Source organism: Gossypium hirsutum, chromosome A11, assembly GCF_007990345.1.
Source record: "Gossypium hirsutum isolate 1008001.06 chromosome A11, Gossypium_hirsutum_v2.1, whole genome shotgun sequence".
NCBI classification, from domain to species: domain Eukaryota; kingdom Viridiplantae; phylum Streptophyta; class Magnoliopsida; order Malvales; family Malvaceae; genus Gossypium; species Gossypium hirsutum.
Genome location: NC_053434.1, coordinates 117,451,667 through 117,477,361, shown reverse-complemented (window position 1 = coordinate 117,477,361; position 25,695 = coordinate 117,451,667). Strand labels below are relative to the sequence as shown.

The following is a 25,695-nucleotide window of genomic DNA, read 5'->3' as shown; positions in this document are numbered from 1 at the left end:
CTGTATGGGCTACACAGGCTAGGCCAAGTTGGGTCATGTGGGCCACACAGGCGTGTAGGCCTGCACGGGTGTGTCGATTATTGGGTCAGACCGTGTAGGCCATACGGATAGGGCCAATCTGGGGGTGTGGGCCACACGAGCATGTGAGCCCAATATACTGAAATTTTTCGTAGGATCAGACGGGTCATCCTAAACGAATTTGGGCCTACCAAAGGGTCGGTAAAGGCTATTCTAACCCTAAAGCTAATTGATTTGATTGATTGATCTTTTTGTTCTGAGCATGAGACTATATATATCTGATTACTCTGTTATTTGTTTAAAAGCATATTGAGCATGTTAATTTTTATATCTACATCTGATTTATGTATCTGTTATTGGGGCCGGGATGATATATATATGGAGGAAGTGTTCTAAGAGGCAACTTTCTCCTAATTTCTGACAGCAATACTGCTTATTATCTGTTACGTACCGTATCGGTACAATATGGTGTGTAGGGTTGGGTGGGTGTTTTTAACCCCACATGGTGTGCAGGGATGGACGGAGATTGTGTGTAGAGGATGGGGGTAGGATTCTAATTTTTGATTTCTGATTTCTGATCTGCCTATCTGTATCTGTATCTAGAATGGGCTTCGGCCCGAATCTGCATTTGTATCTGTAATGGGCTTAGGCCCAAATCTATATCTGTCTGCTTTGTGATATTCTATATGTGTGCATGCTTAATTCTATTGGGTTACACACTGAGTTTGCGTAATTATTCTGTATAGGTAATCCACAGAGTTAGGCAAATTGATGTAGCGAAGGACTCAACGGTAACCACTCGCTATTACTGTAACTGTTTTATGGTTTTATTTAAAGTTTGGCATTAAGATTTGAGAGGTTGTATTTTCTGAGACTCTTTAGACTTTTTAAACTATTTGGCTTTGGTTTTGGGTTTTTGGATTTAACTTGCTTATTACTATGATGTTTTACCTAAAACATGATTATCTAAAAATGTAAACTATTTTCCTTAAACACGACGGTTTTCCTAAAGCTTCTGCTAAAATGATATGTTTTAGGGCAAGTCGACTAATTGAATATATGTTTTGAACTAAATGAAAGCAACTAAGAGTTTATGAGCTTAAGGTTCTTATTGAGTTAGCTCTATTTTCAAAATCCCTTCCATGTGACATCACCAGATTCGGCCATAACGTCCAGGCTGGGTTTGGGGTGTTACAGCTTTCACATGAGTGGCACGGGGTTATAGCTTTATCATTAACTTCATGGTGTTTTCAGTGAAAGTGTGTGACTTGGTCCTTGGCGTCCAATGTCATTTGTCCCTAAGATCTATCAAGTGAATTTTTCCTTCACTTACCATGAAATTTGAATTCGAAGATCAGAGTTGCATCCATCAAGGTATTCACCCTAGTAGTCGGCAATCCTATCTTGTGCTCAATTGTCCAAGTGTCTTCGCATGGCAGGACATGACCCTTGTCCCATGCTACTTCTTTCACCTAAACAACCTTCACCATACCATCTCCACCATTACCTCAGGATCTATAATCACTCATTATAGAATTTGATGATATGTTTCATACACTAAATGGATTACCTCCTTCTAGACTACAGCACCATAAAATCCCCTTGTTAGATAAGAATCAAGTGGTGAAGGTAAGGCTATATAGGTATCCAACAGTGTAGAAGGTAGAAGTAAAAAGGCTTATTCAAGAGATGTTGCATCACCAATTGTAATGGTGAAGAAGAAATATGGTAGTTAGAGGCTGTGTACAGATTACAGGCAATTTAACCAACTGACCATTCCATACATGTTATTTAAGAACTTCTTGATAAGTTAGGTCAGGCCATTTACTTTTCCAAGCTGATTTGAGATCTGGTTGCCACCAAATCTGCATGTGGGACAAAGACATCCACCAGACAATATTTAAGACCCATGAGGGGCACTATGAATTTATGATAATGCCCTTTGGCTTAACCAATGCCCCTTCAAGCTTCCAGTTTTTGATGAATGTTGTATTCAAGTAGTTGTTCAGAAGAACAATATTAATGTTTTTTATGACATATTAGACTATTCTAATGTCACAAACTGCGGTTCAAAACCTATGACCATCGCACATAATGCATCCTATGGAGGTCTATCATTGACATGTGGATCATTTGACTTGTGAGAGTTGGCCCAATTCAAAGAGCTATTAGTGAAAGCTATCCATTTGAAGCCTGGATGGCCCAATGATGCGTATATGGAAAGATAGGCTACCTTGGTAAATATGGGAACTGATCTTAAAAGATTGAGGGGAATCGTATCATATAAGATTAGATTATATTTGATTATGTAAATTGATTATGTAATCTTGTAAATCCCTTGATTTGAAGGACAAGCTTATCTCGTCCGTCGATGCAGCTTGATCTAAACCGTCGATTTTAGGGAGCTTAACTATAAATAGATAACCTCTCCCTCACTTGTACTTATTTTTTTCTTTCATTTTTTTTATTCTTTAAGAGAAAGTAATACAATGGAGATCATTTACTTAAACGCCTCTTGTGCTTAGTTTTCTATGGCTATTCTGTTCTTTTGAGCCTTCTTTTGTCTAAGTTGCTTCTGTTATATAAATTGGTGTCTTGGAGGAATTCTTTATGAATCCTTAATTGTTGGTGGTTTGGTTGACTTGGGCGTGTTTAAAATGAAAGGATCGTCTAAGGCCATATGGAACATGAGATAAAAGTTCTAACCCCATGACAAGTGGTATCTAAGCTTTGGTTATGAAGGCACTGTCGAGATATCAAAAGAAATTATTGATCAGAATGAGTAAAAGAAGAATCATTGGTGGGCCAGAAAACCAGTCCTTTTGAAGGATATATTGTTAGCGGTACAGGAACAAGTGGACAAACTCGTGGAATCCATGGACATAAATGAATCAATCGATGTGGTAGATGGATGCATAGATGAATGGGGTGAGCAATTCAGGGACTTTGTGATTATGTCTTTCAATTCCAATATGGAAAATGTACAATAGTTGTTAAATTCCATTGGAAATAAGCTGATAGAAAGAAATGATGCTCCTGAGGTCATGGTGATGGCTGTAATACCCCAAAATTTTAATTTTTGATTTCATGTATGTGTGACACACAACTATGTATCTGCTTCAGTGGTTAAGTGTTCTGGGTGTGTGTGAAAGGTCCTAAGTTCAAGCCTTACTTGGGAAAATTTTGGTATTTTTATAAATAAAGCCTTAACCTTGTGCAAAGGGCTTAAGTTTAATTGTTGGTAAGTTTATATCAGAATGGGCCTGCTGGTCTGGTGGTTAAGTGGAGTGTTGGAGTGTTAGAGGTCCTGTGTTCAATTCTCTGTGATGGCATAGAGACAGTATTTTTGCTCCAATTTCGGCTAAGATTTGTGTTGGGGCAAAATTCTGAGTAGTTGTGTTTTAGTGGATTAATAGGGAGTGATTTTAGGAGATAATTGGGGAGAGGTTATTAGAAAGTAATGTAATTGTCTTTTTGTTGCAAAAAAAATAATAATAGAGTTTCGGTTTTCTCTCAAATTCCCCAAACTTTTTCTGACGTTTTTCTTCTAGTTGTTGCCGAAATTTCCATTATTTTTTACCCTTTCGTCTCTTTCTTTTTTTTCCCAATTGATTCGGTTGTTCATCGTTGGTTGCGCGTGTTCGGTAAGTAACGATTTTGTCTATTGTTAATCATTCTTGGTTAATCTTTAAAAAGGGGATTCCTTTTGGTGTTTAGGAGTTAATCAAGGGGCTGGTGGTTTTGAATCGACACTGTGATTGTGCAAATTCCTGGTTACTCAAGTGAGGTAAGGGTTTTGTTAGGTTTCTAGTCGAGTTCCTTCTGAAACTGGTTGATTAAAAACAAATTAAGTGATTAATCTATAGATTTGTTGGTCGATTTTTAGGTTCTAGAGGCTTAGGAGTGCTTATGCATCAGAAATGTTACCAGGTGTCTAACCAAAACACAGAAAACAGGATTCGACGAAAAGCCAAAATTACTTGCTATCGAAAAATAAGAGAAATAAGAGGAAATGATGCAAAAAAAAATTGTAGAGAAAGGAAATAAGGGTGTTATAAACTTAGAAATCAACATTTTGCACTGAAATAGTTTTGGACAGTAGCAGTGGTTTAAATTTGAAAAATCATAAAAAATAGTGGAAATTAAGTTAGAGGTTGAATTAAATATGAAATTAAATTTTATTGAGTCTAGTTTTTCACGGAAGAAACAGTGTAAGAAATGAAATTATAAATTATGAGATATAATAAATTTTGTTAGACAATGTCAGAATGATTTTGGGTTTCCCCTATTCTGAATTTAGAAAATCATCAAAAATCGTAAAAAAAATAATTAGAGGCTTAAATTTATATGTTTAAATCCTTAATCAGTCTATTTTCAAGAGAAATAATAGGAAACATCATCCAAATTCCATAATAAGAGATAAATAATTTTTAGTAAGGAAAGGTTAAAGCTGTCAAATAGTAGAGTAGGGATAAATTTGAAGATTTTACTGTACTTATTTGATAAACTATAAATTCTAAAAATTTTATGGTAGAAAGGAATTTGAGTCTAGTTTCAAAAACATCAAGCGGATCTTAATTTGGAATTCTTTAGCTCAAGATATAAATAATTTAGTGACAACAACTCAAGTAGACAGCTTTGAATGAACATATAAGTAAATAGTGGAAACATATATGAATATTTAGCTAGCATGGGTTACATTAAAAATAGATCATACGGCCAAGGCCAATTTGAGCCGAGTGGGCCACACAGGCGTGTGGGCCCACACGGGCAGATCACATAGGTGTGTGAGCCCATTTTTACCGAAATGTTTCTAAGGTTGCACGGGTCATCCAAGTCGACTGTGAACCTACTGTAAGGTCGGTATGCGCTACTTAGACCCCTAAATGTGTGAAATTGATTGGATGATATTTGTACTGAGCATGTTAATATTTGAACTAAATATACGTACTGAAATTTCATAGTAATATGATCCATCGTATGTTGCATTGCATTGGGTTGGGGGTTGTTATTCGGAGGAAGTGTACTGAAAGGCTTTAAGCCTAATTTACTGGCAGCTCAGCTGTAAACTATTATTTTATGCCGCATTTGGTACTACTTGGAGTGTAGGGATGGGTGGGTTGATTATATCCCCACATAGAGTGTAGGGTTGTACGGAGATGGTGTGTAGAGGCTGGTTGGGTAGAATTTTGCTACTGCATAATTGTTACTGCTACTGATACGATGGGCTAAGGCCCTATTGCATTTTTGACACTGTACTGAGATAGGCTAAGGCCAAACTGTCACTAATACTGAAAAGGTCTTAGGCCCAAGACTATTCAACTGTGCACTGTGAATACTGATTGTTTGTTTGTTTCTGCATGATTACACACTGAGTTTACGTAAACTCACCCTTTTTGTTTAATGTGCACAGGTAATCCCCAGACTTAGATGGACCGGTGTGACGGAGGACTTAATAGTGACCACAGTAATTTTTGGACTTCATGGTTTTCAATTTACAATTTATAATTTGATTATTATTGATTATTTGGGTTGTAATTTAAGGACTCTCTAGGACTTTGGTTTTAAATTTTATTTTTATTTATTTATTTTACTTTATGGATTTATACTTGCTGGTCGTAGGAAATTCGATTTTCAAAAAGTTAAAGTACTTTCTAAACGCATGATCACTTAGACTGTTTTATTAAAGCTTTTGCAACGAGGGATGTTTCAAAACAAATGTTTTAAATGAATAAAGATGACTTCCTAAGTTCTAACAAAGGTTTACTAAAGATAATAACATGGAATGTTTTCGTCGTAACAACGAGGTTTCAAAAACACTATCGTGTGACATTGCCAGATACGGCCATAACCTCTAGGCCGGGTTTGGGGTGTTACAATGGCTTTAAAGGAGGAAACAATAGCCACAACGAAGGCTTTGAGCACAAGAATAGAGGAGCTTGAGGGAGAGCTTGCCTTGTGTCGAGTAGCCATGGTAAATGGAGTGTCGAGTGCAACACTCAATTGTGAGGATGTCCCAAAGCCGAAAGAGTTTGTAAATGTGGACAATTTCTTGTGGAGGATGAAGCATTACTTCTATGTCAAAGGCATCATGGAGGAGGTGATTAAGGTAAATATTGTTTTTATGTTTCTTACTAATTTTACGCTTTTATGGTGGTAAGGCAAATCCATAGATAAAAGGCATAGTGATATTAAGACGTGGGAAGAGTTCCAACAAAAGTTGAAGGGACAGTTAAATCCAAAATTTGCCAAGGAGGAAGCTCGGGCAAAGTTGCGATGGCTTACACAGCAAGGCGTAGTAGGGGAGTATGTTCGAGAGTTCAAGGAACTTATGCTCTAAATTTTATATGTGACCAATAATAAAGCATTACTTGTCTTCAAGAATGGTCTAAAGCTGTGGGTCATACAAGAATTGGGACAAGGAGGTGTCCAAGAACTGTCGAAAGCCATGACAGTAGTGGAGTTCGTGGTTAAGCTTGGTCTAGGGAAAGGTAAGCTTAAGTCTCTCAAGTCCGAGGAAAGGAGCTTATGTGAAGGGGATCACAAGAAAGATAATGGCAATGGCAACGATAATAATAGTGGTAATGGGAAACCACGACTTGGTAAGAGGAAACCCAACAAAAAAAGGGGGCAAAATCAAATGCTTTCTTTGCAATGGTCCACAAATGTTGAAGAAATGTCTGAAGAAATACATGCTTTCTAAAAAGGACAAGCCAAAAACTAAGGTCGTGAGATGTGGCTCGAGTGCAAGGGGTGTTGAAGCCAAGGAGGCCAAAAGCGAGAAGAAGCCAATGGAGTGCTTCTTGTGTCATGGTCCGCATAGGTTGTGAAAATGTCCGAAGAAGTCTACTATCGAAAGAGACGATAAGTCAAACAAAGCATCCAAGAAGCTTGGTTCGAGTTTGGAAGAGTTGAACCTAAAAGGGCAAAGAGAAGCAAGAAGAAGCAAGTAAAATACTTATTGTATCATGGTCCGCATGAGTTGCGAAACTGTGTAAAGCAAGCCATGGTCAAAGAAAAGGCAACACCGAAGCTTGTTGAGTTACTGGAGGGGCTTCCACCCAAGGAAGAGGTGAGTTTGGCATCGGACTTAGAGGAAAAAATAGCAATGCAAATATTGAAACTAGGACCAATGAGACTAAATTTGAGGAAAGCAACGGAGTTGGTCGAGTCATTAACGAGGCTTCCACCTATGGAAGAGGTGAGTTGTGCATCAGACTTAGAGGAAGAAGTAACGATGAAAACTTTAGAGCTAGGATCAATGAAGCCCATTTCTATTGAACAATCGAAGGGGCTACCATCTATGAGAGAGATGGGTTGTCCATAAAAAATGGTGATGTAAGCTGGATAGTTGACTTGAGTAAATGCAACGAATAAGGTACATTTCAAACACTTTGGTAGTGTTTTGCATTCTAACTTGTTTTCTTGGCAAGAACGTAAGGGCCCTTTCAAAATTCTTAAGCAATGAGGCCAAGAGATTATGGTCAATTCGAAGCCAAGTCATGAGAGTCAAGAGAATTTCGAGTGAAGTGAGTCAGAATATGGGCAAGGGAGAGCCATGACTTCTTAACAAGTGGGACGGATCGAGTTAAGAGGTGATGAAAGTTGAGGAGAAAGTTTTGAAAGAAGGGATAACCCGATAGTGAGACTACTCAGGAAAAAGCTAAGGTGTCGAGATGAGATCAAGGCAAATCAAGTTAGTACCATTCCGAAAACACAACGAGGGCATTGCAAGAATTAATAGGGCAGAATATCACTGGCCACAGTTCAAAGCCCGTGACCATCGCACACAATGCATCCCATAATGGTTTATTATTGACATGAGGATCATTTGGCCTACGAGAGCTGACCTGATTCAAAGAGCTATTAGTGAAGCCTGTCCATTTGAAGCCTAGGTGGCCCAATGATGTAATCTTATAATATTAGATTTGATTTGATTACCTAAATTGATTATGTAATCTTGTAAATCCCTTGATTTAAGGGATATACTAATCTTGTTCGTTGATGTAACTTGATCTAGACCGTCGATTTAGGGGAGTTGAACTATAAATAGAGAGACTCTCTCTCACTTGTAATTTATTCCATTATTCCATTATTTCTTTTATTTTTTTAAAATAAAGTAATACAATTATGAGAATTTACTCAAACACCTATTGTGCTTAGTTTTCTATGGCTATCCTGTTCTTTTGAGTCTTTTTTGACTAAGTTGCTTCTACTATATAAATTGGTGCATTGGAGAATTTTTTTGTGAATCTTCAATTGTTGGTGGTTAGGCTGACTTAGATGTGTTTGAAACGAAAGGATAACTTAACACGCACAGAACGCGAGACAAAAGTAATAGCCTTGTGACACTAGTGGTTGGTCAGAACATGTGGCACACTTGAAAGAGATCTTGTAGCTCTTGAGAGTCAATCAATTGTATGCCAAGAAGAGCAAGCGTAGCTTTGGCACTAGCATATTGAGTATTTAGGTCATATTATTTCTAAAAGGTTAGTCAGCGTGGATAGGGCAAAGGTGAAGGGGTACTCAACTGGCCAACACCATAATCTATCAAAGATTTGAGAGGATTTGTGGGGTTATCAAGTTATTACAAGAGATTTATAAGGGGTTATATAATTTTAGCGAAACCTCTTATAACTCTTTTAATGAATGATGCCCCAATGTTGGCCTTACCTGACTTTCAAGAAGAATTCTTTGTAGAAATTGATGCATGTTGACAAGGAGTTGGGGCCGTGCTGTAATAGAAGGGGAAACCAATAGCTTTCTTTAACAAGGCCATAGGAGTCAAACAGCAGGCTTTGTCCATCTATGATAAGGAGATGATGGTTATGATTCTAGAATGAAAAAATGACATTCCTACTTGGTTGGGAGGCATTTTCATATCAAGACTGACCACCAAAGCTTAAGGTTCTTGTCTGATAGGCAAGCAATTACTTCTTACTAGAAAAAGTGGGTGGCAAAAATGCTTGGGTATGACTATTCTATTTCCTACAGGAAAAAGACCCAAAGTACTATAGTTGATGCCTTGTCTAGAAGACCCCATGTACAGGAAGGCCAACTCTTCCAGTGTGTAGGCAGTATGCACCTTTCTTGGTCTGACGTGTCAGGCCAAATTGTGGACTTATGTTCGAATGAAACAAAGCTACAACAACTTTGTCAGAAACTACACAACAAGAACCTCAGTTGCATCCCAAGTATTCAAGGGATGGTAAGGTCCTTAGAAGGAAGGGAAAAGTTATTGTAGGGGACAACATCAATCTTAGAAAGACTATTTTCAATCTCTTCCATGATATCCATGCTGCAAGGCAAATGATATTCGGTCTCCTCTATTGGAAAGGCCTTTCCAAATATGTGAGGCATTGGGTAAGGGCATGTGTAGCATGGCAGAGGTGGAAGGTTTACCTATGTCTAAAGGCACAAACACTATCTTGGTGGTGGTTGACAGACTTTGTAACAGTCCATTTTCAGTGTTGTTGGAAACAGTGGTTTCGGGACCACAAATCTGATGAGTGAGTTTATAAATATATGTTATTAATTAATATTTATAAGTCCAGTATATTAGTCTTGAATTTTTTATGTAATAAATTTTGCTAATTAATCGTTAGTCAAGTTCAGGTGGTTAATTTCTAAAGTCAAGTAGTTTTAAAAAATAAGGTATAAGGATCTCGTTTCTATAAACTGAGCCTATAAATATTTAATAAAATATTTACGGAGTGTTAGTAAAGTCATATTAAAATTTAGTTAAAAAATTTTAACGTTTAGATAATTAATTAAATAAAAGGACTAAATTATAAAAAATATAAAACTAATCATTATTGAATTACAATGATTAAACGGTTTAATTATTAAATGAGGGAGGTTTTAAATTGCAAACATATGTTATAATTTGTGGTACGGTTGTTAAGGATATTTATGCTTTTATATATTAAGATTTTAATAGTTATTATAAGTAAAGATATAATTAATATAGTAAAACATAAAAATAAAAAGAAAGATTATCATCTTTATTCTTTTTATTTTGAAACCGAAACCACCATGGGAAGAGACCTTCAAGCTTCAGTCTTTTTTTATGCTTGCATGGTATGATTTTTAAACTTGTTTCTTGCCATTTTTATATTTTTGAAATTGTTGCAACTAGGTCTAATTAACTTGTATCTTTGTTTTTGAAACTGTTAAGGATTTTGGATTTTTTCATTTGATAAATCTTTATTATTTTTAAGTTAAATGATGGATTTGAAGTATTGGTTGTTAAACATAAGTATTTTGTTAAGTGATTTTTGATGATTTTAAAGATTAATTTGTTAAAGGAGTAAAATTCATGGGATTTAATGTGAAATTTAGCTAAAAGTGGAATGATTAGGAACTAAGTAAAAATCATCCACCATGGGTTTTCTTAAATTGTGCTTAAATTGTGAGTTTTAGGTTTAGGGACTAAATTGCAAAAAGGATAAAATGTTAAGGGTAATTTTATAATTTTTATGAAAAAGTTAAATTGTGTAAATTTGATTATATAAGTGCCAAAATTGACTTAATTGAATAAACTTATTATATATAGATCAAGAAATGAGACAGTCAGAGTTAGATCGAGGAGAAGCTAAGATATTGGAAAAATTGTCGGCTTCGTTTTTACAACTGTATTTGTTGAGCTAAGTTTGTAGTCCTTAATCTTGAAGTTTATTTATTTAATTAAATTAAATTGATTATTATTTTGATGTCTAATTACAAATATATAAATATAATTGACTAGAAGTTAAAAAAAGAATTATGGAGTTATAGATATAGTTATGGAATAGATTAAAGGATTAATTATAGTCATTGATGCAACGGTTAAATTATGAAATGAGGAAGTGTGAAATTATATATTTATATATATATATGATAATTCTATATGAAATAGACCATGGAAGAATAATTGAATGATTGAGAAAATAGCTTTAAATAGTTGATTATGGATAAATGATTTATCTGTACATTTATGAGTTGTATATAGAACTGAATAAGTTGATGGTAAGCAAGAAGCTTAGTTATGATATGATGGAATTGAGATTATCTGATCTTATGTTGGAAGTGTAGGACATATATACACATTTAATATCGTCGGTTTATTCGACTAGCGCTAGGCGCAAAACTTAGTTACGGTTTAACCGTTAGGCACTGGGTGTCATTCATTGAATGAATCATATCGACAAGGTATAATAAATCCATTGAAGAAGATTGGTATGTGAAAGATATCATGGAAGATGTACAATATGAATTATTGAGTAGTATGGTAAATTCCATAAAGATAAACTTATATATTATGGAATGTAAAATTTAGGTTAGTAGGTGTAAGTGTGATTCTTTGAATGAATGATTTTGCTTAATGTTTGAACCTTTCCTTGAATGTAGGTTAGGTACTTACTTATTTTCAACGAATCATCATCCACTACAAATATCGAACTCAATATTGGTGATGTATTTCTTTTTGTGTCTTGGCATGTACCTAGGTTATTTTGGTTAGATATGGTCACTTTGATGTTTAAATTTCTCATTAAATGGTAACTTGTATAGAGATGATGTTTTGTAAACTTTGCTAAATGTTTTATTCAAAGCCAACAATTACATATGGTTATGTATGCTTATGGATATGTAAGTTTTGATGCTTTTGAATGGAGTATGTTCATAAATGGAAGGTTAATGTCATGAATTATATTAGTTCATTTGGTTAAATGTTTGATCTTGTTTGAGGTGCCTTTGAATGACATATTGGTTAGGTATAGGATCAATGAAATTTTGGCTTGTAATTGATGATTTGAATGTGGTGTCAATGAGGGCACACTGGTTAGGCACTTAGGTTGTGTGAAATTGGCATGTTTTGAGTTGTTTTTTAAGTGCAATTGATATTATTTAGAGGATGGTTTTAGGCTTGCCATATGAACCAAGTTAGGTGTGGTGATTGCCTTGTTTTAGGAGCAAATTATGGTACACATGGCCTGGGGCACAGGCTGCCACACGGTCGTATGTCTTATTGTCTATAAGTGTAGGTTGCACATGGCCTGACATACGACCCGCGACACAGCCATGTGTCTCAAAACAGTTTCGAAAACAGTCTGCGACATGGTTGTGTGACCCAACATCGAATGCACATATGGGCAGTCACACGACTTGCGACACGGTCATGTGACCTTAATTCGAATGTACACATGGGCGAATAAATAGGCTAGGACACGGCCGTGTGTCTGGACTTTGAATGTCAACATGGTCTGGGCAGTGACACACGGTCGTGTGTCCCCTATTTTTAAAATTTTCAATTTTTTTTCTAATTTTCTTGTTTTGTTTCGAATTGACCCCAGGTTGTTCCCAAACTATTTTTAAGACCCCGTAAACTTGGTTTAAGACCCGTAAGTATATTTTTGTTATAAATGGAGTGTGATTTGATCAAATTTTTTTATAGTTGAATATTATGAAATAGTAATGTTAAATGTTTAAATTGTTATCGTAATACTCTGAGACCTAACTTCAATGATGGAGATGGGATTGGGGTGTTACAAGACTGACCACATATGGTCACTTCACAGCCTTGACCCATCCCTTTACTGCATTTACAATGGCCCAAGATTACCTGAACCAGGTTTACAAACAGCATGGTGTGCCTAAATCAGTTGTATCAAACAAGGATAAAGTGTTCATCACTCAATTTTGGCAGGAGCTCTTCAAACATCTTGGTACTAAGCTCCATTTATCTACTACCTACCACCCTCAAACAGATGGCCAAATTGAGATTTTGAACAAGTGTTTGGAGGGGATTTGAGATGTATGATAGGTGAGAGGCCTTTTAATTGGGTTTCTTGGCTACCTCTAGTAGAATGGTGGTATAACACTACCCATCATTCAACTATCAAATATACTTCCTATGAGGCACTTTATGCTCAGGATCCCCCACTTTAGTTGCCTTATTGAACTGGTTCTTCTCAGGTAACAAAAGTGGATCGAAGTCTCCAGCATAGAAAAGCAGCAAGACAACTGCTCAAGTTTCATTTGAAGAGGGCTCAGGAGAGAATGAAGTAGATGGCTAATAGAAGAAGATCTAATAAAGAGTTTCATGTAGGGGACTTGATGTACTTGAGGCTTCAGCCCTACAGACAACATTCTATGAGGAAACTAAGGAATCAAATGGAACTCTTTTGAATGAACCGGTACGAGTTCTTGAAAGGAGATTGGTAAAGAAAAGAAATCAAGCCATTACAAAGGTCTTAGTAGAATGAGCTGACACCTTTTTTGAAGACTCGACTTGGGAGAGTTTGAATGATCTTTAGCAGAGGTATCCACTTTTTGATCCTTGAGGACAAGGATTAGGTCCAAGGGAGGGGTATTTGTTATGGAACCAAACATCAGCAACAATTAAATATTTGAATTTCTGTTAGTTTCGGTTATTAGTATTTCAATTGTAAAAAAACACAGCGTTTTGATCTTTATAATTTTAATGACATGGTGCGTATTGAGTAGGTTGGGTCGCTGCCTGAAACGACTCGTTTTGGGCAAATGGCCGTTTAGTAAAACAGTAAAACTGCCAGGTTGTCATTTGTGTCATTATCCACCCTTTTTAGCACCAATCAAGGATGGGCAAGGTAGTTAATAAAAAATAGCATAGTTTTATCTCTTCCTCTCTTCTCTGATTTCTCTCAGTTTCGCTACTCTCCTTCCTCCTTTTTGGTTTTCTGCTTCAAAAATTCTTCCCGTAACATATAGATGTTGGTTGCTTTTGTTGCATTTTGTATTTTTTTAGCAAACTTTGCTTTTTTCTTTTTGGATGAATAAAATATTACTTATCCAAAAAAAAAAGTAGTTGAAATATGAAATGTGTAATTAAAATTAATCCCCGAACAAAAGAGACCCATGCGATAAAAACAAAAATATTCCCAACTACAAAGACCCCCGAAGGCTGCTTATTAATCCTGATTAAGTCTTCTCTCTTCAATTTTCATTAATTCTCTAACATCTTTTTCAATTTCCAAGCAAGAACGTCTATAGAAGTTGAAATTGTTTTTGTTTTTAGGGGTGTTTTCTACGTGGAACTTTCAGGTGGTTGTTAACAGACATGACAGTGAGATATATAATCATATGAAATATAAAGTGTATCAGGATCTGGTAGAGTTAACATAGCGAATGCCCATGAAGCGGGTGCAATACCTGCATTTGGTTTTAAGGAGTTCCATATTTTGTCAAGAAAAACAAAGTATTGAAAATTTGTGGAGAATAATCGAGTCAATTTTGGTTTTATCAGTTTGAGTTGAAAAAAAAGTAAAATATATTGAGTCTAAATCATTTGGGATTGATTTATTTAAGTTTAACCTTCAACTTTTGAATATCTTAATTAAGTAATTTGTAGTTCAAATGGTTAGATACATCATGATTTAAAACAATATTTGATATACTGTAAATGTATAAATTTCATACACCATCTGTGAACAATATCGTGATATATTGTCATTAAATTAAACAAAATATATAGAGAACCTGTAAATAAATACTAATAATTTTATTTAAACATGTGATTAAACATTAATAGTAACTATTCTAAATAAATCATAATAACTCTCGGATTTAATATCTTGGATTTAAGGGTTTAATGTCATATGTTTAGAGTTTAAGATTTAGAGGCTTGAGTTTAGATTTTAGTACTTTAGCATTTATTTATAATTAATTATTATTTAAACATGTTTAAAAAGAGATTGCATAAATTTACCCATAAAAAAAATAAGAAATATGATAGTGTACCTATTAAGTTGCTGCAAGAGAGACCGATTTGAATAAGAGAAGTCACGTTTCCAATAGTGTGTGGAATTTTACCTGAAACACAATTAAATAGGTTAAAGTTTACAAACATTTTTCTAGCAGATACTATTTCTTTGTTGAACACTATAGGCGTCTGTTTTCTTTTCTTTTTACTTTTTTAAACATGTAAATTTCATTCTATTTGATAGTATTAATGAGAGCTCCAAATAGTTTCAATTATTATGAAAAAGCCCTTGAACTTATAAATCCCAAATCAAAAAACACCATAAGATCGAGATCCCAAAAATAAAAGAACTGAGGCATCCAAAAAAATTATCAAGAACTGAACTGGAGAAGACATCACAATTCATAGTTGTAGAGGAGGATTAGATACTCCTCTTAAGCTAATTAGCTCTGTTATATTAGCACGAAAAACCCAAGAAAAAAAGGGAGTGAAAGTGAAAAATCTGAAGACTTAAAGGCTAAAAAGGGATCCTTATGAGATGGTGACCTTGAAAAGAGTAGCAAGGTGATTACAAGAGAAGCGGCCAAACAAGGTGTTAGGATCGTCCCGATTAAGCAACGAACAAGTAAAAATAGTAGAAGAAATTGAGAAGATGAACACACAAATTTAACGTAGAAAATCCCCTCAAAAGAGGATAAAAAACCACGGGCAAAGATAATTTTACTGTAATGGCAAAAGAATGAAGAGTACAAAAGATGGAGATAAAAACTAAACCCCGAAAACCCGAAAAACAAAGAACCCTCAAACGTAAACACAAAATTCTCTGAATGTGTTATGAGTTCTAATCTAATGGGTGTCACACTAATTCTAAGATTGTAAAGGAGCCTATTTATAGGCTAAATTAGTAAGTCAAATAAACTATACTAATAAATGCTAAATATATTATACTAATAAATACTAAATCTTCTAGAAAGAAAATATATTTTTGTTTAACTTGACTTGCAAGCAATCTCTTAGAATTTTGGTCACACAATTCTAACAATCTCCACCTTGACACAAATTCTTTCAATGCCATCTTTGCCAAAACCCGCCACGGGCCTATCTTTAACTATGCAGGGAATTAACTGAGTCGAATCTATGCTTAGAAGCTGGAAGACTTCTAGCCTTCGACTTGTGCACTGCCAAATCAAAACTAACCCGGGTCTGATTTTCACGAATACAGTGCCCTAACTTTTCAAAACCTGCATCCAAAAGAGAACCTCTCTTCAACGAAACGGTCATACCTTTTTCCCTCCTATGACCAAGTTACCTCCGCTTCAAATGAGTTGACTTTGACTCCGTAACGGACGAGGGACGTCCGATTTCACCGGTCACTGTAGAACCTTCCAGAATATAAAGACTGCCGGTTCTTTTACCTTTTAACAAAACGAGAGCTCCACGAGATACTTTAATGTCGCTCGACTCGATGTTGATTCTGCATCCTTTCAAGTCTAAAATACTCAAGGAGATGAGATTCTTTCGTAAATCAGGTACATACCTGACATCTCGTGTATCCTAATTTTAACAGTACCAATACCGATTATTTTACTAGATGAATCGTTTCCCATGTGCACAACTCCACCTTCAACTGAACTTTATGTGGAGAACCATTCTCTATTGGGACACATGTGGAAAGAACATCCTGAATCTAGGATCCACTCAGACGTAAGCTTGGAGTTATCGCTCGTTGACACTAACAAGAAATCATCACCGCCTTCATCGACCAAATTAGCACCAGCTACATCTTCCTCGTTACTCTCAGCAGCTCTTTTATTTCGCAGTTTATAACAATCTGCTTTGACGTGACCTAACTTTTTGCAATAGCGACACCTTTTGTCTCGTTTCTTTGATGCTACCAAAACGGAAGCTTGTCTATCTGCTTTGCTATTCAAATCAAACTCATTGTCGAGTTTGTCTCTACTCAATAAATGACCCTTCACATCTTCGAACGAAAGTTTGTCTCTGCCATAAATCAGGGTCTCCCTGAAAGACTTGTATGAAGAGGGTAAAGAGCACAATAATAGCATAGCTTGATCTTCATCGTCAATATGAACCTCAACGTTCTTTAAATCATTTAAAAGAGTAATGAATTGACTGATGTGATCTTTAAGAAGCTCACCTTCGTTCATGCGAAACATAATAGACGTTGTTTCAACACTAAACGGTTAGCCAAAGACTTAGTCGCATAAAGAGTTTCTAACCTTTTCCACAAGGCGAATGAGGTCTTCTCCATCAATACCTCCTGCAATACTGTATTCGCGAGGCACAACTGGATTGCAGACAAGGCCTTTTCATCAAGCTCTTCCCATTCTGTTTGATTTAGATTCTCAGGCTTTTTCCCTGTAACAACCTTTTTCAAGCCATTTTGAACTAGAATTGCCATCATCCGAACTTGCCACAGATTGAAATTTGTCTCACCATCGAACTTCTCAATTTCAAACATTGTTGCTGCCATCTCTGACTGGGCTGATCTATGAAAGTTAAACTAGCTCTGATACCACTTGTTAGGATCGTCCCGATTAAGCAACGAACAAGTAAAAATAGTAGAAGAAATTGAGAAGATGAACACATAAATTTAACGTGGAAAATCCCCTCAAAAGAGGATAAAAAACCACGGGCAAAGATAATTTTACTATAATGGCAAAAGAATGAAAAGTACAAAAGATGGAGATAAAAACTAAACCCCGAAAACCCGAAAAACAAAGAACCCTCAAACGTAAACACAAAATTCTCTGAATGTGTTATGAGTTCTAATCTAATGGGTCTAATTCTACTAATTCTAAGATTGTAAAGGAGCCTATTTATAGGCTAAATTAGTAAGTCAAATAAACTATACTAATAAATGCTAAATATATTATACTAATAAATACTAAATCTTCTAGAAAGAAAATATATTTTTGTTTAACTTGACTTGCAAGCAATCTCTTAGAATTTGGGTCACACAATTCTAACACAAGGGAAGAGCGTGGGCATTAAAGCTGTGTGAAGATGAGCAAGTGATTCAAAAGCTTAATGTAAACTTGGAAAAAGTATGGAACTAGAAAAATATTTATTATTCAATATAAACATTTCAAGTTTATTGGGCTCCAACCATAATGTACCCCCACAAAAAAATTGGCAAGTAAAAAATAAATTAAGAGAGACTACAGATAAAATCGTGTAAATCATGTCTAAATTGAATTGGAGTGTAATGGGAGAGTTCTATGACTTGGATTGGCTTAAGTTCAGGAGATTTTTAGAGAAGAAAGGAGTTGTCAATATCTATGATAAAAAGCTCTCTAATAAACATTTTCTCATTGAATTCGAAAATCAAGAGGCCTTTAAAGAAATGAGAGATATAGGTTGGTCACGGGTAGGAAAATGGTTTTTTAATATTAGCCCATGGTCAAAAGAGTTCGCTAGTATAAGGCTTTGAAAGAATGAGAAGAAAGGTACTCAAAATTTATTGACAAGTGACCCTATTTATACAAGTAGAAAATAGACTAAGCTAAATATCAATTATTCAAGATCAATAAAAGGAAAAAATTATTTAGAATTCAAATTAAATTCAAAATATAAAAAGAGTTTAAAATTAACTAAGACTTGGTCAAAACTTATATAACTAACACGCACATTCCAATTTGGGGTTGTGGAAAAACACCTGACTTGGAAAGTTAATGAACAAAAACAAGTTTAAATAAGGCTTTTGTAAGTGTATCAGCTACCTGATTGGTAACCCGAATGTGATTGACTGCGAAAGTTTTTCGATCTTGGACAAAGTAAAGATCAATTTCGATTTGTTATGAAAAATAATTACACTATACTTAGCCATAAGTTTCGCTTTCTTAGCAGTGAATTTAATGGTTATTGTTTAGTTTCACACTTCAATATTTAAAACAATTGTTTATAGAAATTACATAAGAAAGGCGAATAAAATAAAAACAATAATTGTTTACCTTGGAGGTTGTTGGAACCAAGAAACAAATATTGGAGCTTAGTCAGATTTCCAATTTCCATAGGGATGCTTCCGTCCAATGAGTTACCATAAAATGCTAAATATGTCAACTCCTTACATTAGATTAAACTATTTGGAATTCTACTTGAAATTTAATTACTAATCAAGCTTAGCAAAGGTTATCAAATATTGCTGATTGAAGCTGGCCTACAATGAAAACATTGTTAGTTATTAATCAATACTTTACTAATGGAGAATATAATCAAGATCGAAAAGATATAGAACCTAAAAGATTTCCAAGTTTGAAAGGTTTCCAATCGTTATAGGAATCACCCCTTTTAAATCATTGTTAAATAAGCTCAACTTTTTTAGTTTTGACAAATTGCCTAGAGTAGATGGTATAACACCAATGAAATTCTTAAGGTATAAAAAATAAGCCTTAAAGTTAAATGAAGCAATCAAACCACGTTGGAATTTCTCAATAATTTTGGAATGGATTCATTTAAGTTCACTATATATATATTCAAATTATTCATGTTTGGATCATTGAATTCAACAAATTTGTAATTCAAGTTAATTGAATTTTTTTTTCCTTCTACTAATATTTCCTACATTTTTCTAACGCCAACACAGTTAACGTATCAAGTGTGTAACTAAAAGGTTATAAAGCAAATTAATAATATAAGAAAATTCTTAAGGATCTAAAAGAGATTTGCATAAATGTATCAAAACAAGATAAGAAATATGATATTATACCTGTTAAGTTGTTATAAGAAAGATTAATTGTAACAAGAGAAATTAGGTTTCCAATAGCGGGTGCAATTTCACCTTCAACATACAATTAAATATGTTAAAATTTACTAATATTTTTCTTGTACATCCCCAATCTCTTAGTTGAGCATTATAAGTGAGCTTTTTTTTTTTCAAACATATAAATATCATTCAATTTGATAGTACCTATAACAACTCCAAATAATTTAATTATTATGAGAAAACTTCAAATTTACAAATCCCTAAGCAAAAAGAAAACACTAAAAAGATCACACACACAAAAAAATAAGCATCCAAAAGTCTATCAAGCACTGAACTTGAAAAGACATCACACAATGCATTGCTGTAGAAGAGGAGGATTAGAACTTATGCCAATAATGGTCACCATCAATTTAAACAAATAAAGTCTTGAATGATGAAATTTGAGAAGGAAAGAAAAATGATGCATCAAAAGTGAAGAAGCCAATTTTTAGCATAAAGGTTACTCAGGATGTCGAGCAGTAAGGGAAACAACTCTTAAACCAATCATAAAGTAACTTTGACTTTTCAACTAAAATTGTTACAACGGAAAACACACACATTAGCTTTAGCTCATTCATATCTCTCACGAAGAAACCAAGGTTAACGAGATATCTCACTTTGTTATTCGCCAAACATGGGGTTGTGGAGGTTTAGATGTGTTCCTACCTGCTACTAAAGGTAAATCAAGAGCTGCATTGAAAATCTGACTCTTATTCTTTTAAGAATATTATTAAAGTAGGATATGCTATTTAACGTATCTAAGAAGTTGGCCTAAACACTAATTAAATTGGTCAATGGCTCAATTGATATAAATAAATAATTTATATAGTCTATGATTAAGTTTCGTTTTACTGGCATTCAACTTAGCGATTATTTTTTAAAGTCCTGCTTCAATATTTAAAACAATTATTCATAGAAATTAGATAAAAAAAATGAATGAAACAATAACTGAGAATTGTTTACCTTTGAAGTAGTTTCCATCAAGATACAAAGTATTGAGCAAAGTCAAATTTTCAATTTCTGTAGGCACATTTCCCTCCAAGGAGTTGTTATACAATGATAAAAACTCCAGCTCTTTGCACTTAAATAAACTATTTGGAATTCTACCGGAAATCTGATTCCTACCCAAGTTTAACATTTCTAGTTTTGACAAATTGCCCAAAGTAAATGGGATAACACCATCAAAGTTGTTACCGTACAGATACAAGCTTTGCAGTTTAGCGAAGTAACCAAGCCAATATGGGATTTTTCCATCTAAGTTGTTGTTACCAAAGTTCAAATATTCCAGCCGATGCAAATCTGCTAACTCAATGGGTAAAGAGCCATGAAAATTATTGTCACCAATGTCGAGCCAAGCAAGGAAAGATAGATTTCCTAATTGAGATGGGATGGTGCCAGTAAGATCCATACTCGATAAATCAAGAGCAGTGATTCTATGTTGTTTGGATCCGCAGATGACACCAATCCAATTGCAAACGGAGGTAGAAATAGACCAATTGGTTGCCAAGAAGTTGTGAGGATCATGAGTTATATCCAATTTCAGTGCTAGAAGGACCGATTGATCAATGTTGATGTTAGAATATTTTGCAGACAAAATAACTCCAAACGTTGCAGACAGCAGTGCAAACATAAGAGGGAGGAAGCTTGGTTTTGCCATAAAGTTGGATATGGGTGTAAGGCAAATCATAAGGAGAAAAAAAACAACTCAGTTTGTTTAACACTTTTCAAATGTTAGTTCAATAATCTTTAAATACTTTGATTCTAATGATTTAGGCAAGACATCCATTGACTCGTAATTTTGTGGGTCCAACCATGTTATACGGAAAAAAATGAAAAGCCTAAATTAATAGAAGACTTAGTCTCAACTTGAAGAGTCGCACTAATAATCCAGGCCTCTACTAATAATTCTTGTGATGTTTGATTGGCAGAATGGTCTATACATCCACTTGCAAAACAGCTAATAATTCTTGTGATGTTTGATTGGTAGAATGGTCCATACATCCACTTGCAAAACAGCAATACAGTCGTCAAAAGCTCTATTCTTTTTACAAGTAGACAAGCAAGGAGGGCCAAGGCTAACAATACATAACTTTTTTTTCTTAAATATCATATATGTCGCTAGACATAATTTTTTTGATAAAAAATTATAAAATAATGTCATAATTGTTTTATTTATAAAGTAATTTTATTTAATATATGAATATTTATTGTTAGCTATATATCAGATTTAATGAAAATAATTTTTATACAAATAAAATACTAATTAAGTTTAAAGAGTCTCTTTTGAGACAGTCATTATATGCAAAACCCATATACGTTAATTATTATGATATAACTGGTGTTGTATTATAATGAGTAAACTATAAGAATAGTCATCCAACTATATCTTTGGTTTTATTTTGGTCACCCAACTATTAATTTTTTCGATTTAGTCACTTAATATTTTAGTCACACTCCCCCATTAGTTGCCATTAGGTAATCGACGGAAAGCTGACGCGGGTTTTTTTATTAGTATAATAACAAATTTAGCCATACAATGTTTACTCATTCTATCAATTTAATCCTAAATCTAAAAAATTCAAAAAATTTAGCCATCATTGTCTACAAATTTTATCATTTCAGTTCGAATTGTAACAAGTTCAATAAATTAAGTCTACATTTACAAAATTTATCTATTTAGTTCTAATACTAAAAGTTCCAAAAAGGGAAAAATACTTTTAAAAAAATTGTTTTGTTAAAAATTATTTGAAAATAAAAAGTATAAACAAATTATAAAAAACAAAACATATGTATTAAAGAATAATAATAAAAAAGATAAAAATACATCAAATGATTCAAAATGAAAAAAACATGAAAAGGTTTGATGGGTATTAGAGAGAGATGAAGTCAGGCATCCCTATGAGACATGTATTCGACAAAGTTATCTACCATGATTCAATTCAATTCAATTCATATTTTCAATTCTTGGACTCGATATTTTGGGGCTTTGATCATTTGACTAATGTACTTGGACTACCCAAGTTTGGAAGTTATTGATAACATGTCCGAGTTGGAAAAAACAAGGCTAGAAAACTAACTTTTCTAAGTTTTTCATTTCATGAAAGATTTCACATTGCATTGTTTTCTCTATTTGAATAGTAGGTTTCTGTATATTTTTAAATAAAAAATTCAAAATAATTGTTTTGTAATAGTCTTAAAATTTGTTAAGTTTTTGGAGGAATTTCATTAAATAATATAATATTAATATAAAATATGACACTTAGATAGTTGGATTTAAGTCAGGGATGAAGTCAGAAAATTTTTTTAGGGGGCCGAAATTAAATTGTAATTTTTGCGATAGTAAAAATGTAATTTCACCATTTTAATAGCCTATATCTTTATAATTTTTAATGGATTAAATCAAGTTTTTATCATTTTTAAAAGGGGCCAAAATGCAATTTTACCTTTATTAATTTAAATTTTTAAAAATTTCAAAGGGCTTAAATGAAAAAAATTCATTTTAGTGGGGGCTAGGGCCCCTACCACCCCTTGGTTTTGCCTCTGATTTAAGCCAACTTGATTTTTAACATATTCACGAGGGTGGACATTAGTTTAAAAGGAGCACAATACGGATGGTGTTAAAACTCTTCTTGTGTAGTGGTTTTTGGAGGTACGTTAAGGAATATTAAAAATGATTTTTTAATATTTTTTTAGAATTAAAATTAAATTGAAAATTTTTATAAATGTCGAGAGCTAATTTTCTTTTTAGAAGTCAAACTAAAATTGTAACACCCTACACCCGACATAGATGTTATTGCCAGATCTTGAGGTACTACGCTTCATGTTTGAAAATCCAAATTAAAATTTAGCTTTAGAAATTGTGTGATCTGGAAATATTAATTCTAGCTAACATTTTTCGCGTATTTAGAAAATCTTATACTTGAAAACACTTATTTTACAGTAAAATCACTTAATCACTTACTTAGTATAGTAGCAGAAGTTTCTAGAGTTTTCACTTAATCACTTACTTAGTATAGTAGCAGAAGTTTCTAGAATTTTAGTTTTGAAAACTGATTTTTAGTTTGATAATTCGTATGATTTTGCAGTTTTATGTTAAAAATACAAAAATCCAACAAAATGAACCAAAAACATAAAGTAAAGTCAAAAAATAGATTTACAGCCCAAAAGTCTGTAAATGAATTAAACATAAATCGTTATGTTACTCGAAAAATCAATCCAAACTTTTGTACGCCACTTGATCCTAAGTCTGTTGATTACCTAAGAAGGGAAAATAATTGGGTGAGCTTACAAGTTCAGTATGTAACTCAGCACATACAAACAGAACAGATAGCATAATCACACAGAAGTCAGAAATCAAACAAAGTACACAACATGACATATTATGCAATGCAACATAATAATCAGATCAAATATGGATGGCATGACATATCATGCGATGCAATGTTTAATACAGAATAGATGCAAATCATACCCCCATCTGCTACACACAATCTTCGTCCATCCCAATGCACTATATAGGGTAATAAATACCCATCCAACCCCACACACCAATAAGTAAGTGTATGTCACTATACAGAAAACTTCAGTTAAAGCTGCCAGAAATAATGCGATAATCCGCCAGAATCAAATAAGTGTGGTTAAGCCACCAAAATTGCAGTCAAACTACTATAATAAATATGTGGTTAAACCACCAGATAAGACAAATTATTAAACTGCCAACACTTCCTTTGTCACATAAATATCTCACCACAACACACATGCAACAATAGCATAACCAGATATTCAGATGCACACAGATCAGACATACTTACTAATCGGAATCATGATAATGACATACTCATAATTTTTAGATTAGTTACAAAATCACATATTCATATACCAGAAACATGAATATCACCTAGCAAACCTTATAATATTGTTGACCTAGAAATGCACTCCGAAACGCAACTTTAACTAAATTTTACAAATAATAGGCCCACACGACTTACCTGGCCTAGCCCGTGTGCCCTACGGCCGTGTGGTGTCAACAGTGAATTTTTTTGTTTCATGTCATTCACTAATTTTTCAGAATTGAGTCACACGCCTAATCATTTTTCAATGCCAACACAATAGCAACAATAGCAACACCTAAAAGCGACAACCAACTTAATGGATTAGCAACAAAACGAGGATCATCCTCAACAATTGAACTAACACATTAAGTCCCTAACCTTAGACAATAGAACACTTACCCTTAGTGACTAAGATTTAACACACTCATGAAGTCGATGGATAGTGCGCCCCTTGATTCTCACCTAGATAAATCGTATAACAAACTGATTAAATGCCCATACTAAATCAAACAAGATACTAACATTATCAAGTAGCGAGTGAATACACAGAGGTTATAGAAATGAAGCACAATTAACAATTATATTTCCCCTTACCACACACGGCAAAACGAAAAAACCCACAACGAATATTGGCACAAAAAAATCAACATTAGAAGAGCAGGGAAGTATAGAAATGGCAAGAAATAGAACGATAAATGATAATACAGGGAATTGGAAACGTGAGAAAAATAGAAGGAAAAAACTTGGAATAAAGAAAAGAACAGAAAAATGAAAGAATAGAGAGTGGAAAAGAAGGGGCGGCAAGAGAGTGTGTGTATGTGTGTGGGAGAATATATGAGTGATTTGAGTGAATTTTGGGGTGCGATTTTGTTGGGATCGACACGATTAAGCAACAAGTAAAAAAAAGGGGAATAAATTGAGAAATTGAACACACAAATTTAACATGGAAAACCCCTCCAAGGAGGATAAAAAACCACGGGCAAAGATAATTTTACTATAATGGCAAAAGAACGAAGGGTACAAAAGATGGAGATAAACTAAACCTCGAAAATGTAAAAACAAAGAACCCTCAAAACGTAAACACAAAATTCTCTAAATATGTTATGAATTATAATCTCTAATGGGTGTTTTTTCTAAGATTGTAAAATAGCCTATTTATAGGCTAAATTCATAGGTCAAATAATAATAAAATAATCTAGACTAATCAGAGTTTGATTGAAACAAATAAACAGAGTTTAGTTGAAAGACTATTTCTCAAATTTGATTGAAATAGGAGTCATACTCAACAAATCTCTACCTTGACTCATATTTCCACAATGTTATCTTTGCTAAAGCCCGCCACGGGCTTATCTTGAACTATG

General features: G+C 34.0%; 1 protein-coding gene across 1 annotated transcript; it reads right to left on the bottom strand.

The window, feature by feature from the left end:
* Nucleotides 1-12,895: 12,895 nt before the first annotated feature.
* On the bottom strand, nt 12,896-21,159 carry LOC107954064 (probable LRR receptor-like serine/threonine-protein kinase At3g47570). Its single transcript, XM_016889541.2, has 2 exons — nt 20,466-21,159; nt 12,896-13,020 (listed from the first exon to the last, which is right to left on the bottom strand). Exons 1-2 carry the CDS (start codon nt 21,157-21,159, stop codon nt 12,896-12,898), a joined length of 819 nt encoding a protein of 272 aa, XP_016745030.2.
* Between the last annotated feature and the right edge of the window lie 4,536 nt (nt 21,160-25,695).

What these genes read in the sequence shown, in the direction of transcription:
- LOC107954064 (XM_016889541.2), bottom strand. Translation starts at nt 21,159, where the DNA reads ATGGCAAAACCAAGCTTCCTCCCTCTTATGTTTGCACTGCTGTCTGCA. An exon ending in TGATGGAAACTACTTCAAAG is followed by an intron (nt 13,021 to 20,465) that starts GTAAACAATTCT and finishes AAACTTGAGCAG; the next exon opens with TTGTCTTGCTGCTTTTCTAT.